The 13,849-nt window shown below is 33.5% G+C and overlaps 1 protein-coding gene across 1 annotated transcript; it reads left to right on the top strand.

Moving 5' to 3' along the window:
• Positions 1-11,200: 11,200 nt before the first annotated feature.
• On the top strand, positions 11,201-13,567 carry LOC127079589 (glucan endo-1,3-beta-glucosidase 14). The gene is made up of 3 exons (XM_051019975.1): positions 11,201-11,399; positions 11,492-12,531; positions 13,004-13,567. Exons 1-3 carry the CDS (start codon positions 11,339-11,341, stop codon positions 13,076-13,078), a joined length of 1,176 nt encoding a protein of 391 aa, XP_050875932.1. The 5' UTR covers positions 11,201-11,338; the 3' UTR covers positions 13,079-13,567.
• The last annotated feature ends 282 nt before the right edge of the window (positions 13,568-13,849 follow it).

Below are 13,849 nucleotides of genomic sequence, written 5' to 3'. Positions count from 1 at the left end.
ATGTTGCATCCATTGGTTCTGAAATTTTTTGTGGAGAAACTAGACACATTCACCTTTGTTTTGATATAAAGTTTGTGCATTTATCATATGTGGTGTGTGAGATATGATTTTCTGAAGTTAGAGGTTACATTTGGTGTCACACCATGAATGTGCATTTTCCCAATTTTGGTTAACATGTTTCCTTACATCCAAATGACCCCAAATTTTGCATGATCCCTCCCTTACATGTCTAGTTCATGTGTGAATTTTCTTGGAATTAATTGTGCTATTTTCCATTTATTTGAGATTTTTCTTCCCTGCCTAGTCAATTGTTGACTTTATGTGACCTACCTTGCCATATCATTTGGGAAATCCTCATACCATATTGTATGACCATGAAATTTCATATGTGATAACTAGACATCTTGAGCTTTGCATTGGTGTTAATCTCATTCATTTCTCATCTGTTTTCAATTTGTTATAATTTTTTGAAGTTGACTCATGTTTGTTGACCTTCATTGTGCATGCTTAAATTTGGTTTGACTTCTTGATTTTCATTGACTGCCTTCCTCTCATCCAAATGCCATGAAATTTAACATGCTTACCATGTTAGATGTTAGGATTGAACATGAATTATTTGATGATTTTTGAAAATGTTTGGGTTGACTTTTGGTGCAAGTCATTCTGTTGACTTCTTTGTGTTTTCATTTGCCATGCATTGCCTTCCTTTGCTCATGAATTGACAATGATGCATGATTTGAATGTGAGACCAATTGAGATTGCTTCTTGAATGTTTAAATTTGATTGTGGTTGACTTTCCTTTGCTGTTTTGACTTTCTCATTTTTTTTTGACCCTAGGCTAGTCCTAGTGGTCTTTTGGACTTACAATTGAGTTAATGTTTCAGGTTAAGCACCAATGCCTCAAAGATCATTCAAACTTGTTTGAACTTGATTGTTTACCATGTGCTAACCTTTGTTTTGTAGGTGTGACTCATGTGTTTGAGTCTTGCTTTGCACAGTTGATCATCTGTTTTGTTTGTGAATCCCATTCCTTTTGCTTTTAACTGTTGAATTGCATACTGATTGGTTTGACTTTTTCAGGTACTTTAGTTGCTTAAGTTCTCTGAACTTGATTTGCTTTGCTTTTTAGCAACTTGCTTGAGGTATAATCTCTTTTACTTCATGTAGTCTGGAGACCCGGCCTGTTATTTGGCCGGGCAAACTGTCTGAAGTCCTCCTTAAGAGGCCATGCTTGTGTGTGTTTAAAATTGTCCCAAGCAGGAAAAGTCCTTCAAGTAAGGCAATTGGTGGAAGGTAGGGATATGCAATCTATCCCCCACTACTCTTGTTGTGTCATCCCTCTGCTCACACTGCTGTGTGTGGATGCATTGGGATACAAACCCAAGATCTTGTACAAAGTGTACAGTGTCAGAGTCTTCGAGTATAGAAGGGTTCCCACTTTCTGGACCCATGCTCATTTGTCTATTAGCTCTCCCTGGCCAGGGATAAGAGCTGTGAGGTCTCATCCTCACTTCATCCTTTCATCTGCTTCACCTTAGCCTCTCAATGGCAAGGTTAAGAGCACACTTACCCTATTCCAGTTGGCCCTAGTGCCTAACCCTTGTGTGAGCCTCTTGTATGCATATAGAGTGTGCTTCCTGTGATTGCCTGTTTGCTTTGCCTCTTTAGGTTTGGTTTAGACTTGCCCTTGTGCAAGGCAGGTTGTGCTTGACTTGCTTCCTGTGCGAGTCAAGTCTGTGTGGCTTACTCCCTGTGTGAGCCATGCTTAGAGTTGTTTAGCCGAACTACGGCAACTCTGATTCTCATGTTCAGATGAGATACGTAGGCACGAGATGCGATGTCTTGTCGAGTTTGACTAACAACTAACAACTAATCCGTGCTTGTTTTCGCCCTCGTTGCGATCCTTTCTCTCGCCCTCGTTGCGATCGAGACTTTCCCTTTCTCTTGCCCTAGTTGCAATAGAGACCTTTGTCCCTCCGTAGCCGAACTACGGCAACTCTGATTCTCATGTTCAGATGAGATACGTAGGCACGAGATGCGATGTCTTGTCGAGTTTGACTAACAACTAATCCGTGCTTGTTTTCGCCCTCGTTGCGATCCTTTCTCTCGCCGTCGTTGCGATCGAGACTTTCCCTTTCTCTTGCCCTAGTTGCAATAGAGACCTTTGTCCCTCCGTAGCCGAACTACGGCAACTCTGATTCTCATGTTCAGATGAGATACGTAGGCACGAGATGCGATGTCTTGTCGAGTTTGACTAACAACTAACAACTAATCCGTGCTTGTTTTCGCCCTCGTTGCGATCCTTTCTCTCGCCCTCGTTGCGATCGAGACTTTCCCTTTCTCTTGCCCTAGTTGCAATAGAGACCTTTGTCCCTCCGTAGCCGAACTACGACAACTCTGATTCTCATGTTCAGATGAGATACGTAGGCACGAGATGCGATGTCTTGTCGAGTTTGACTAACAACTAACAACTAATCCGTGCTTGTTTTTGCCCTCGTTGCGATCCTTTCTCTCGCCCTCGTTGCGATCGAGACTTTCCCTTTCTCTTGCCCTAGTTGCAATAGAGACCTTTGTCCCTCCGTAGCCGAACTACGGCAACTCTGATTCTCATGTCCAGATGAGATACGTAGGCACGAGATGCGATGTCTTGTCGAGTTTGACTAACCACTAACACTAATTCTTTTCTCTCGCCCTCGTTGCGATTGAGACCTCCCCTTTCTCTTGCCCTTGTTGCAATCGAGACCCTTGCTTCCTGTGCAAGCCTTGTCTAGGATAGGTTGGCCCTTGTGCCATTTAGCTAGAAACCTTAACTTAGGGTTGACTTTGCATGACAACATCTAGGCTCGAGTCGTAGTCTCCCTAGTGTTGTGTCTCCCTCTGTTATCTGGTTAGGCTAGATCCTTGTCCCTGCGTAGGGGAACTACATCGCCCTGATCTTCACACCAGATGAAGTATGTAGGCAGGAGATTGAGCTGATCTCTCCGGGCGCCCTTTTTCTTTTTCAACCTTTTGTGTCTTAACCACCCTTGCGTGTGTTTTGGTTCGGATGCTGATGTAAGTCCAGCGATTGGCATTCAGGCTCCATGTTTGCCTTTGCCTGTGTTTTGTTTGCGTGCGTGTCAGCCGAGCTACGAATGCTCTGATTCTTCTCTCGTCCGAGAAGATACGTATGCATAGGATGCGACATCCTAGCGAGCATGTGTCGTCTCCCCAGTCCGAACTACTTCGACTCTGATGTCTATGCCCGATAGACTAAGTAGGCCCAGGATGCGACATTCTGCCGAGTCAGTCTCAGTCAGTCTCTTTTGTCTCTTTCAGCCAGTGTGTGTGTGTTTGAGCAGTGTTTAGCAACCAATATTTTTTCCTTTTGTGCGTGGATCCCGTAGAGTACTACGGATGCGTAGGGGGCCTAATACCTTCCCTTCGCATAACCGACTCCCGAACCCATCCTCTTTGGTCGCGAGACCATGTTCTTTCCTAGGTTTACTTCGAGCGTTTCCTTTCCCTCTTTTGGGATAAATAACGCACGGTGGCGGCTCTGTTGTTTCTTTCTTTTCCCGCCGGTTTTTCGCGTGATGCGACAACTACCAAAGTTGATAACTTGTGTAATAAGAGAACTAAGTACAATGCATAACGAGTAAGGGCAAAAGTGATAATTGCAGAGCAAGTCACATATTATCGTCGTCTTCTTTTGTTAATGCATATATACCTACATCCTAGAAACTTGAAAACAATAAATTTTTCTATCCAAAATAAAAAAATTAATTAAATCAAATGCATTTTTAAATGAATTATAATTAATTATTTTTAACTTAAAATTAAATAAATTTTATTTTAGTATTTTAATTTGTTTAGACTAGCAAACTTATTAATTAATTAAATTAAAATAAAATCACCAGGTTATTTTAAAAATTGTAGTTGGTTCTATTTTATGAACATATAATCTTTATGAAATATTTTGCTAGTAATTGAACTTTCCAAACTGGATGTATCCCTAGATTTGTAATCTTTGAGCATATTGTTGATTGATGAATAATTAGCTAGATCCAAACTAGAGTAAATGATGCATGAATATTCTCATCTCCAATACTTTATTAATGTCCATCATTCCATTGCTAATGTCGGTGATAATTATATATTCATTCTTTTTCTTTCTTCATTCTATGCATTTTGATATTGATATATAATACAACACTATTTTGATAATCAAACACTATATTTGATATTGATATGATTTAATTAAAAAAAACAAGCAACATCGTGATTCTCAATCATTTGAGAGTTGCTAAACAAAATGGCTGTCCTACAAACCGTCAAGAATATTGCGCAGAATCAAGACTAGTTAGTCAAAAACCTCATATTGCAATACCAATAACTTGCCCTATGGTTTCAATTCTATCCACAGGTGCAAATACTTACTCCAAATTTATGTCTTCTATTTGCAAAAATCCCTTTGCCAGTAATATAGCCTTGTGCTTGATTACTTCACCTTTGAGATTTGCCTTCACTTTGTACATCCATCTTACACCAATTAGTTTCTTCTCTTGAGGTAGATCAACTAGTTCCCATGTCTTATTTTTCTCAATTGTCTTTACCTCCTCCTTCATTGCACATATACATTTTGGATCAATCAAGACCTCCTTCTTTTTCACCGGTTTGGATTCGGACATGAAAGCAAAATGGACAATATCACCATTATCATTTACTTCATTATTGGACACCTATTCAAAAAATATACAGTTGCGGACACTGCTTCTCCCCATGATTATTTTGGAAAGTGCTTCTCTTTCAACATGTTTCTCACCATGTTCATAATTAATTGATTTTTCATCTCGACGACTCCATTTTATTGAGACGTATAGGGTGAAACTACCCCATGTACAATGTACTATAGATCACAAAATTTACCAAAATCATTTGAGACATATTCACATATACCATTTGTTTTTAGAGTTTTAATTTTTTGATCACTTCGTCTTTGTATCCTGGATTTGAACTTCTTGAACACTTCCAACACCTCATATTTTCTTTTGATCAAGTCCACAACTTTCTACTATAATCATCAATGAAAGTGAAAAAGTACCTATTGTCTGATTGAATCCACTTGCATCGATCCACAAACATCCCAATACACCACCTCAAGATGACACTTGGTTCTGCATCATGCATTTTTGGTAAAGCTTCCTATGTGTTGCTTGGCCTACACACACTCTTCATAAACTTCAGTTGGCATATTAATCAATGGCAGTACCGTAACCATGTTATTTTTCTAGATAGCATTGAGATCTCTGAAATTCAAATGTCCAAGCCTATAATGTCATATCCATTCTTCCCTACTAGTTACAGTTGCAAGATACCTATGCTCAATTACTTTCAATTAAACCTTGAAAATTATGTTTTGAGCCATTGGGGCCTTTAGGATCAAACTACCATTTGCATCCATAATTTCTAGCACTCTGTTTTCCATGTGAATCTTGTAATTCCTTTTAAGAAATTGATCAATACTTAAAAGATTACACTTGATTCTAGGAATATACAACACATCTTTAATCAAATAATGCTCACCATTCTTCCTCTTGATTGATATGCCAACAACTCCCTTTGTTGCTAGTGTGTTGTCATCCCTGAATTTCACCTTGTTTTTCATCACTTGGTTGATTTTTATAAACAAATCATTCCTTCCTATCATGTGAGTTGAATACCCGGAGTCAAGGTATCATTGATCGGTGCATTTTTCATCTTATCGCGTAGTCACCATCACATTTTCACCTAACGATAATCGGTTATGCTCTGATTGTAACCTATTACAACTATCTTTTTATGTGTTATTTTTTGCTTTAGTGATCATCATCAACAATGTTCTCTCATCATCCTACTGTCTTGTAAACTTTGCTTCAACTTCTTGTGAGTCATTCTTGTTGGCATTACATTCATGAGAAAATGTCCAAACTTTTTCCAATTATATCATTGGGCATTACTTTTATCATCTTTCCTTATTCCTTCTCTTCCTCTATTGTTTTCATTTTCATAATTGTTTGATCCTCCGCCTCTATTGAAGTTGTTTTCACCCTTTTGGAATGTTAGATTGTTAGAATTTTGGGACTCTCTTCCACCATTATTTTGATAGTTTCCTCTACCTTTATTCATGGACCACTTTCCTTTCACCTTCTCATCTTTTCCAATAAAACGAGTATACAAAGAAATTTCAGCATTTGCTTTGTCAACATTCCCCTCCTCCATTCTCTGCTCATGAGTCTTGAGAGAACTTTCCAACTATTCTTTAATCATGGCTTAAAGATCCTTGGACTCTTCAATTATAACCACTAGATTATCAAATCTCGATGTTAAAGATCTCAATATTTTACCAACCACATACTACTCAATGATTATCTCTCCCCATACTTTCACTTGATTCACCAATCTTGTGATTCTTGTAATAAATTAACTAATGATTTCCGTATCTTCAATCTGAATTAATTTCTACTTTATCTTATGAGTTTGTAACCTCACCATCTTTGCTTTATCATCTCCTGCATAACCTTTCTCTAGAATTTCCCAAGCTTCTTTTGAGGATGTGCAGTCACCAAACTTCTAAAAGTTATCAGCATCAATAGATTGATGAATGAGATACAAAGCTTTGAAATCTTTCATATTCTCTTTCTTATGTGCAGTCCTTTGCAACTTCTACAAGTGGATTAACATCATTTTTGTTCAATTCAATAACATATTTATAACCAAACAACACCTTTATCTATTTGTACCACTTACCATAATTCTTCGAATCGAGAATTGAGAGATATGTAGGGATACATTCATTGGAGATGAAAAGCATTTTCGCACAAGAAATGTTTGATTAAAGGACCAGACTCTTAATGTCAAATGTTTGGGTAAAACTCAATCACAAGATAACAATGATGAACATGTTTAGAAAATGTAGAGAGAGTGATAAAATTAGAGAGAATAGGGTGAGCTGTACAACTAACCAACTAATAGAAAAACAAATTTTTTGAGTATGTAATCGGTTACAAAAAAGATGTAATCGGATACATGAAGCTATTGTTTGATTCTTGCAAAGGTGGTAACCGATTAAACCAAACATGTAACCCGTTTCATGTCACTTCTTCTTGGTTCTTTTGCCACTGAACAAGGTGGTAACTGGTTGCATTCCTGAAGTAACCGATTACACCCTACTTGAATTATTTTTTCTTCAACAAAAATACAAGTTACACTTCATTAAAAAATGGATACATCATTAACTTTTCATTAAAAAAAAGTGAGAGATAACTAAAATTGTTTAAATTTGAAATTGAGAGAGTAGTTTCATAAATGGGGTAAAATAAAGGATCAAAATTATAATTAGATGAATTGTGACTAAAGTTGTTTACTCATATTATAATAACATATTATCATCTTATTTGATTGAATTTGGAAATATTCAACTAAACACATTTATTAAATAATATATTTAAGGATCCACAAGCTTCTTCTACTCCTATCATGCATGAGTATCGCTAAATTTTCTTTGGCCTAAGAACATGTCAGCCGATTTACGTGGAATAAGCAACTATTTTGTTTGATAAAGAGTTGTGAAAGGCGGTTGAAGATATTGTGGTTGATAAATGTCCTTTCTTTGGTGACCATCATTGGAAGATGGTTTTTATCTATTATAGTTAGAGGACTAGGTTTGTACTTGACAGTAGAGGTTACCTTGTACGCTTTTGTGTATTTCAGAGTCCTGTTTTAGGTGATACAAGATCAAATACTAAGAGACAATAGAATAAATAGTATGAAGTCTCATTCTGACAAAGCTTTGAATGGTCTTAGTGATATGATCTCAAATTTTGCTCTTGGAAGTTTTACTAGCAAATACATTTTTCCCTAAAGCCCAACATATTTTGGTGAGTGTCATTTTCAGTAAATGTTCAGGACTTAGAAGTAAAGTTTGACATGACTACATGATAAAAAAATAATTTTTGATTGTTTGCAAGCAACACATGCTTAAGATTTCATTCTAACTATTCATATTAGTTAGGCCAACGTATATTACTAGTAGAGTATCGTACTATCTTTAGATATCATCTCTTGATTCTCTTATTTCCTGTTGATGAGGTTTGTCTTGTTTGTCGTAAGACATACTTGGATACATTTAGGGAACATGCAGTGCATTGTAGGGAGCTAATGAATTCAAATATCGGCATGACCGTTTTAGATATGCTTTTTTTTATAAATTTCAACGAGCTCGAGTATCTATCAATAAACAGGCGCATGATTGACACTTATGCCAATATATGTTTGGGTATATAGTAGGGCGTGAGGGAAACATGCATGTGTGAATTGACTGGAATTTTGTGGGAATAAGGATTAATGATTTTACCGTAGGACAAGCAACTCTCAAAGTCACTTCAAATAAAGTGGTCAAATATGAGAAATTGTGTTTTAACAATCAACTTACTTTCATACAATTTGCATTTGACACTTTTGGCTTCTTAGCACTACAAACAACGAATCATTTATAAAGAGTCCAAAGACTCTTGTATAGTAATCGTGTCTCCTAGAATTATGAATATAATTTTTTTAAACGATTGAATTTGTCATCTAAAAAGAGATAACGAAACAACTTGTTTGTCTTCTATGTCGGTATAAGTTTCTATTAATATTAAATGGTCGACCGATTAACACGTACCATTATATCGGTTACAAATGATAGAATACAAGATTTATGTTGGAAATCCACCACAACCTATGGAGAATTTCAATCACTCTTGATGAATAAGATTGTTATCAATCACGCAATGAGAATGAAAAGAGAAGAACAATTGAGAAAGAAAATAACGTTGGAGAAGAAGAATAATATTTTCTGCAGAGTTTTCTCTCTGTCCACAACCTCTGGAAAACTTCTTTATTCACTTCGCAACATCAAAATTCGGTGAATACAATGTAATGAGCTCTCTCTTCTCTTCATACAAGAATAATGGTTACTCACCCTATTTATAGATTTAAGTTAGCTTACTCCCTAAACCAAAGTCCAAAATAGATAACACTATTAAAAATAGGCTTAAATCGAAATCATGTGTGAAGCAACATGCTTTGACACTTCAACACATTAATACAACTCAACACACTAAGTGATTCGAGACTTCCTTATTCCGTCGAGCAACTTGCTTCGACACAAGGAATTACAATTCAATATTTTATCCTTAAATATATAACTTTTTTTTAACTATCTAAATTTTTATTTTTTATTTTTAATCCTTATAAATACTCAAACAAAATTACTTTTAATCCTTGCAGTTTTTTTATATCTATAAATTATCTTAATGTTAAAATTAGTTGGATAAAATGTCTAATATTTATTTGAGTTCATATGTAGTCATGTAGGAGAGACGAAATTAGATATTTTATATATTATATTAATTAATTTTAATATAATTTTTAAAATTTAATTAATATGCATCGATTATGTGAAAAAATTTATACTATCAATAAATCATAGTTGTTCAAGTTTTATGTGTTTGATTTTTTCTTTAACCACATATAAAATATCACCTATAAAAATTGTGATACATCGATGTTGTAAATTTTTTTACACTTTTTATAATTGAACTAAAATAATCAAAAATATTTTTTTACAAGGACTAAAAGTGTTATATTTTATAAAATTAAACAATGATATATTTTTCATGATAAAAAAAAGTTTTAAACTAAAAAATTTAGTATGTCATATTTTTCCTTCTTTTTCTTCTTTGATAAAAAAATCCTTTCTTTTGTAGTTTAATTAATATGTACACTAAATAGTGTAAACGGAAAAAAAAATCTAATTAAAGACACATTTTTATCTATTAATAATATCAGATTTTGCTAAAATTAGGAAAGAATTTTTAGAGAAAAATTCACTTAAAAACATGTATAAGTCAGAGATGGTGCTTTTGTTGAAAAGATACATTTTACGTGGAAAAGTGATTGTTTACCATCACCACGAACAAAAAAGCACACATGCCTTGATAAAAAAAAAAGCACCCATGAAGCATAAAATTAATAAAATTGATTATCAGTTTTTTTGTTTATTATATTGAAAGCATCTCCAAGTCAAAAAGTTTCTATTCCAGCAGAGCTACACATTGCCTTTCGATAACATAAACAATAGCACCATATCCAAACGGCGCCGTATGGATAGTGCCATCCTAAGATTAACTTAGCTTAATAAATAATATACACCACTAATAATTTTAAATAAATTGAAAACTTTAAATCATTTAGTTTTCTAACAATAAAAAAAAGTTTATATTTTCTTTTTAAGTAGAAATATCATTAAGATAGTTCGGTTAATAGATACGCACAGAAATTTTATATATATATATATATATATATATATATATATATATATATATATATATATATATATATATATATATATATATATATATATATATATATATATATATAGGCATATAGACGTGAATTCAAACTTACGATATTTTATGAGTTTAATTGAAATACACTGACAGTGTAAAAAGATTTTACACCGTCAGTTAATCATAGGCATATGGACGTGAATTCAAACTTACGATATTTTATTTATTTGTTTTTATGAACAAATTTTAGAAGAAAAAAATCAAATATCTTATATCTAATAATTTGCTTAACGACTAAATTTTTTTAAATTTGACTTTTAACTATATAAAAAAAAGTTTATAATTTTTTTTAATAGAATCGGATGTCCTATCTAAAATAACCTTTTGAATCAGAAAAAATCACAATTGATAGTAAAACTCTTAAATTTTTTTTTTTACTTTTGTTATGTGTTCGGAACTGAATTTGAACTACAATCTATAATCGTCAGCTAATCAAATTTTCAATGAAGATAAATTATTATAAACTAAGACATGATTCTCACATATAATATGATTAAGAAAAAGAGAATGTACTAAAGAATCTCCAATGATTAAGGTGGGCTAAAAATTAATCTTACCTCAAATTATGGTATCCTACCATCAATAACTTGCCTCAAAGGTTGTAATATTTAACACAAAAAAACACATGATTTCTCATTGCTTTTCTTGAAAGAAAGTTGCTAACTAATTAAAGGGTATTAAGGTAAAAAATATAATTGGAAGTTGACGTGGGTTGGAAAGAGACAACCTAGTTCAAAAGAATCCAATTATGTTTTATATATAAATATAACCTTAAAGGAACCAAACACAAATCCTCTTATTTCATTTATCTCTGCCTCCAAAAATATTAATTCAAACAAGAAAAGAAAGGAATTATAATACACATCTATATCTATATATTCCCCTACCATTAAGAATCCTAGAATCTTTTCTTTTCCTTCCTCAACATGAAAACACCATTCATCTTAACAACGTTGTTTGTTTTTCTAGCATGTTCTCTCTCACCAGGTATTACTATGTTCTTGTTTTTTTTCCTTCTAAAATTTTCTCAATGTTTAGTACTAACTGTTTCATTGATTCATGTGAAATTGAAATTGTAGATGTTGGATATTGTTTTGGAATCAACTATGGTCAAGTTGCTAACAATTTGCCACAACCTGAAAAAGTTCTTGTACTATTGAGTACCTTAAACCTCACGAAAACAAGAATCTACGACACAAATCCTCAAATTCTTACTACATTTTCAAAATCAAATATTGAGATAATTGTGACGGTTGAAAATGAAATACTTAACCAATTAGATGATCCACAACAAGCACTTCAATGGGTTAATAGTCGTGTGATACCGTTCTTACCAAACACGAAAATCACCGGAATTCAAGTAGGTAACGAGGTTTTCACCGACGATGATACAACTCTTCTTCAACATCTTGTTCCGGCCGTGATTAATATCTACAACGCATTAGCTCAATTAGGCTACTCGAACATTTGGGTTTCGACGCCTAGTTCGTTGGCCGTGTTGGAAAATTCTTACCCGCCTTCGGCCGGGAGTTTTAAAGGCGAAATTTCGAGTATGATGTATCAATTTTTGAATTTTTTATCGACGACGAAAGCGCCTTTTTGGATCAATGCTTACCCTTACTTTGCCTACAAAGATGATCCAAATTCGATACCTTTGGATTATGTTTTGTTTAACCCTAATGCAGGAATGGTTGATCCTAACACAAATCTACATTATGATAACATGCTTTATGCCATGGCTGATGCTGTTTCATTCTCCATTGCTAGAATGGGATTTAAAGGGATTGAAGTTAGGGTTTCTGAGACGGGTTGGCCTTCGAGAGGCGACGCGAATGAGGTCGGTGCTTCTCCGGTGAATGCGGCGACTTATAATAGGAATTTGTTGAAGAGACAAATGGCGAATCAAGGGACACCTTTGAATCCTAGGATGAGGTTGGAGGTTTATTTGTTTGCATTGTTTAATGAAGATTTGAAACCTGGTCCAACTTCAGAAAGAAATTATGGTCTTTTTAGACCTGATGAATCTGTTACTTATAATGTTGGGTTTTCAACTCTTGCAACACCAAAAACTTCAGCTTCCACTTCCTTTTCTCTTGCTTCCTCTGCCACCAAAATTAAGGTAAAATCATAATCTATAAACAAACATGTCTGCATGCTAGTGTTGTCGGGGAGTCCAACATTCTCAGACTCCCCGATGAATTTCGAATATATATATATATATATATATATATATATATATATATATATATATATATATATATAAAGAATTTTTGAACATTTTATATGAAGAATTATGAACTAATAAATTATGAATTTATTTATTTATTTATTATAAATATGAATCATAAAATATAACAATTTTTTAGTTAATAACTTATTATATGTTTATTATGCAAGGGAACATGCATGCATGTACACATAGTTTTCATAACTTTATGTAAAACTGTTTAAAGTATAAGATCCATAAATCATAATGGGCCCAATCCATTATTGAAATATTGTGATGTAAATATTATAATTTTTTAATATATAGGAAAGTTTTAGTAAATATTGATTAATTAATTAATTAATTTAAATTTTATGTGAAACAGGTAGCACCAAAGGGACATAAAAACTTGGTGAATTGGATGTTTGTATATGTCTTGATTTCTATTCTTTATGTGTGAAGACCCTTCTCCTTCATTGTGGGATTCATGTCTATACACTAAGTACTACAAATTGGGATTTTACTTCTTTCAAGTTTCAAAGTGGCCAAAAAAGAAAGACCTAATTGAAGCAAAGGCACTTTGAGAATCTCAAGTATGAAGATTATTTAAAGTTACCCTATTTTGCACAAAAATAGGAGCAACACACTTTCCAAACAATTGGGCATACAAAGAAAGGAATTCAATTTGAAGAATGGAAGATTATTGAATGTCTTTATCAAGTGGCTATAGGCACTTACCCTACCATTATGTCACATTCTAACTATTAGCATGTGGAAGTGACACAAAACTTAACTTATTTAGGTAGATAGGGGACACAAGCCACCTCATTCTATTCTTTCAATGCAAGATGTTGCAAAGCTTAAACTTTAGTTTTATTTTAATTCTCTTAATTATCAATTACCAAGTATATAATAGTTATATATTATTGATCATGTGAATTTAATCTCACTTTTGTTTCTATTTTACGTCAGAATTTTGAATCGGGATAATAAACTAATAATTTTGATTATAATTATGTTTGACTCAAAATAAATTGAAGATATTTGATTTAATTTAAATAATAATTATTTTAATTTTATTCAGTTCAGTTTGATTTTCAGAATGAAGTAAGATAACTTTTAAAATAACTAATGAAAAGATCATAATATTAAAATTGAGAATTGAATGCTACGTATACATGTTTTTGCAATTTTTACTTTTGATAAGTTTAGACATAAAGTTTGACATAAG

The sequence above is a fragment of the Lathyrus oleraceus genome, chromosome 1, assembly GCF_024323335.1.
Source record: "Lathyrus oleraceus cultivar Zhongwan6 chromosome 1, CAAS_Psat_ZW6_1.0, whole genome shotgun sequence".
Lineage (NCBI taxonomy): Eukaryota > Viridiplantae > Streptophyta > Magnoliopsida > Fabales > Fabaceae > Lathyrus > Lathyrus oleraceus.
The sequence above is the reverse complement of the archived record's forward strand: the minus strand, read 5'-3'. Positions and strand labels throughout refer to the sequence as shown.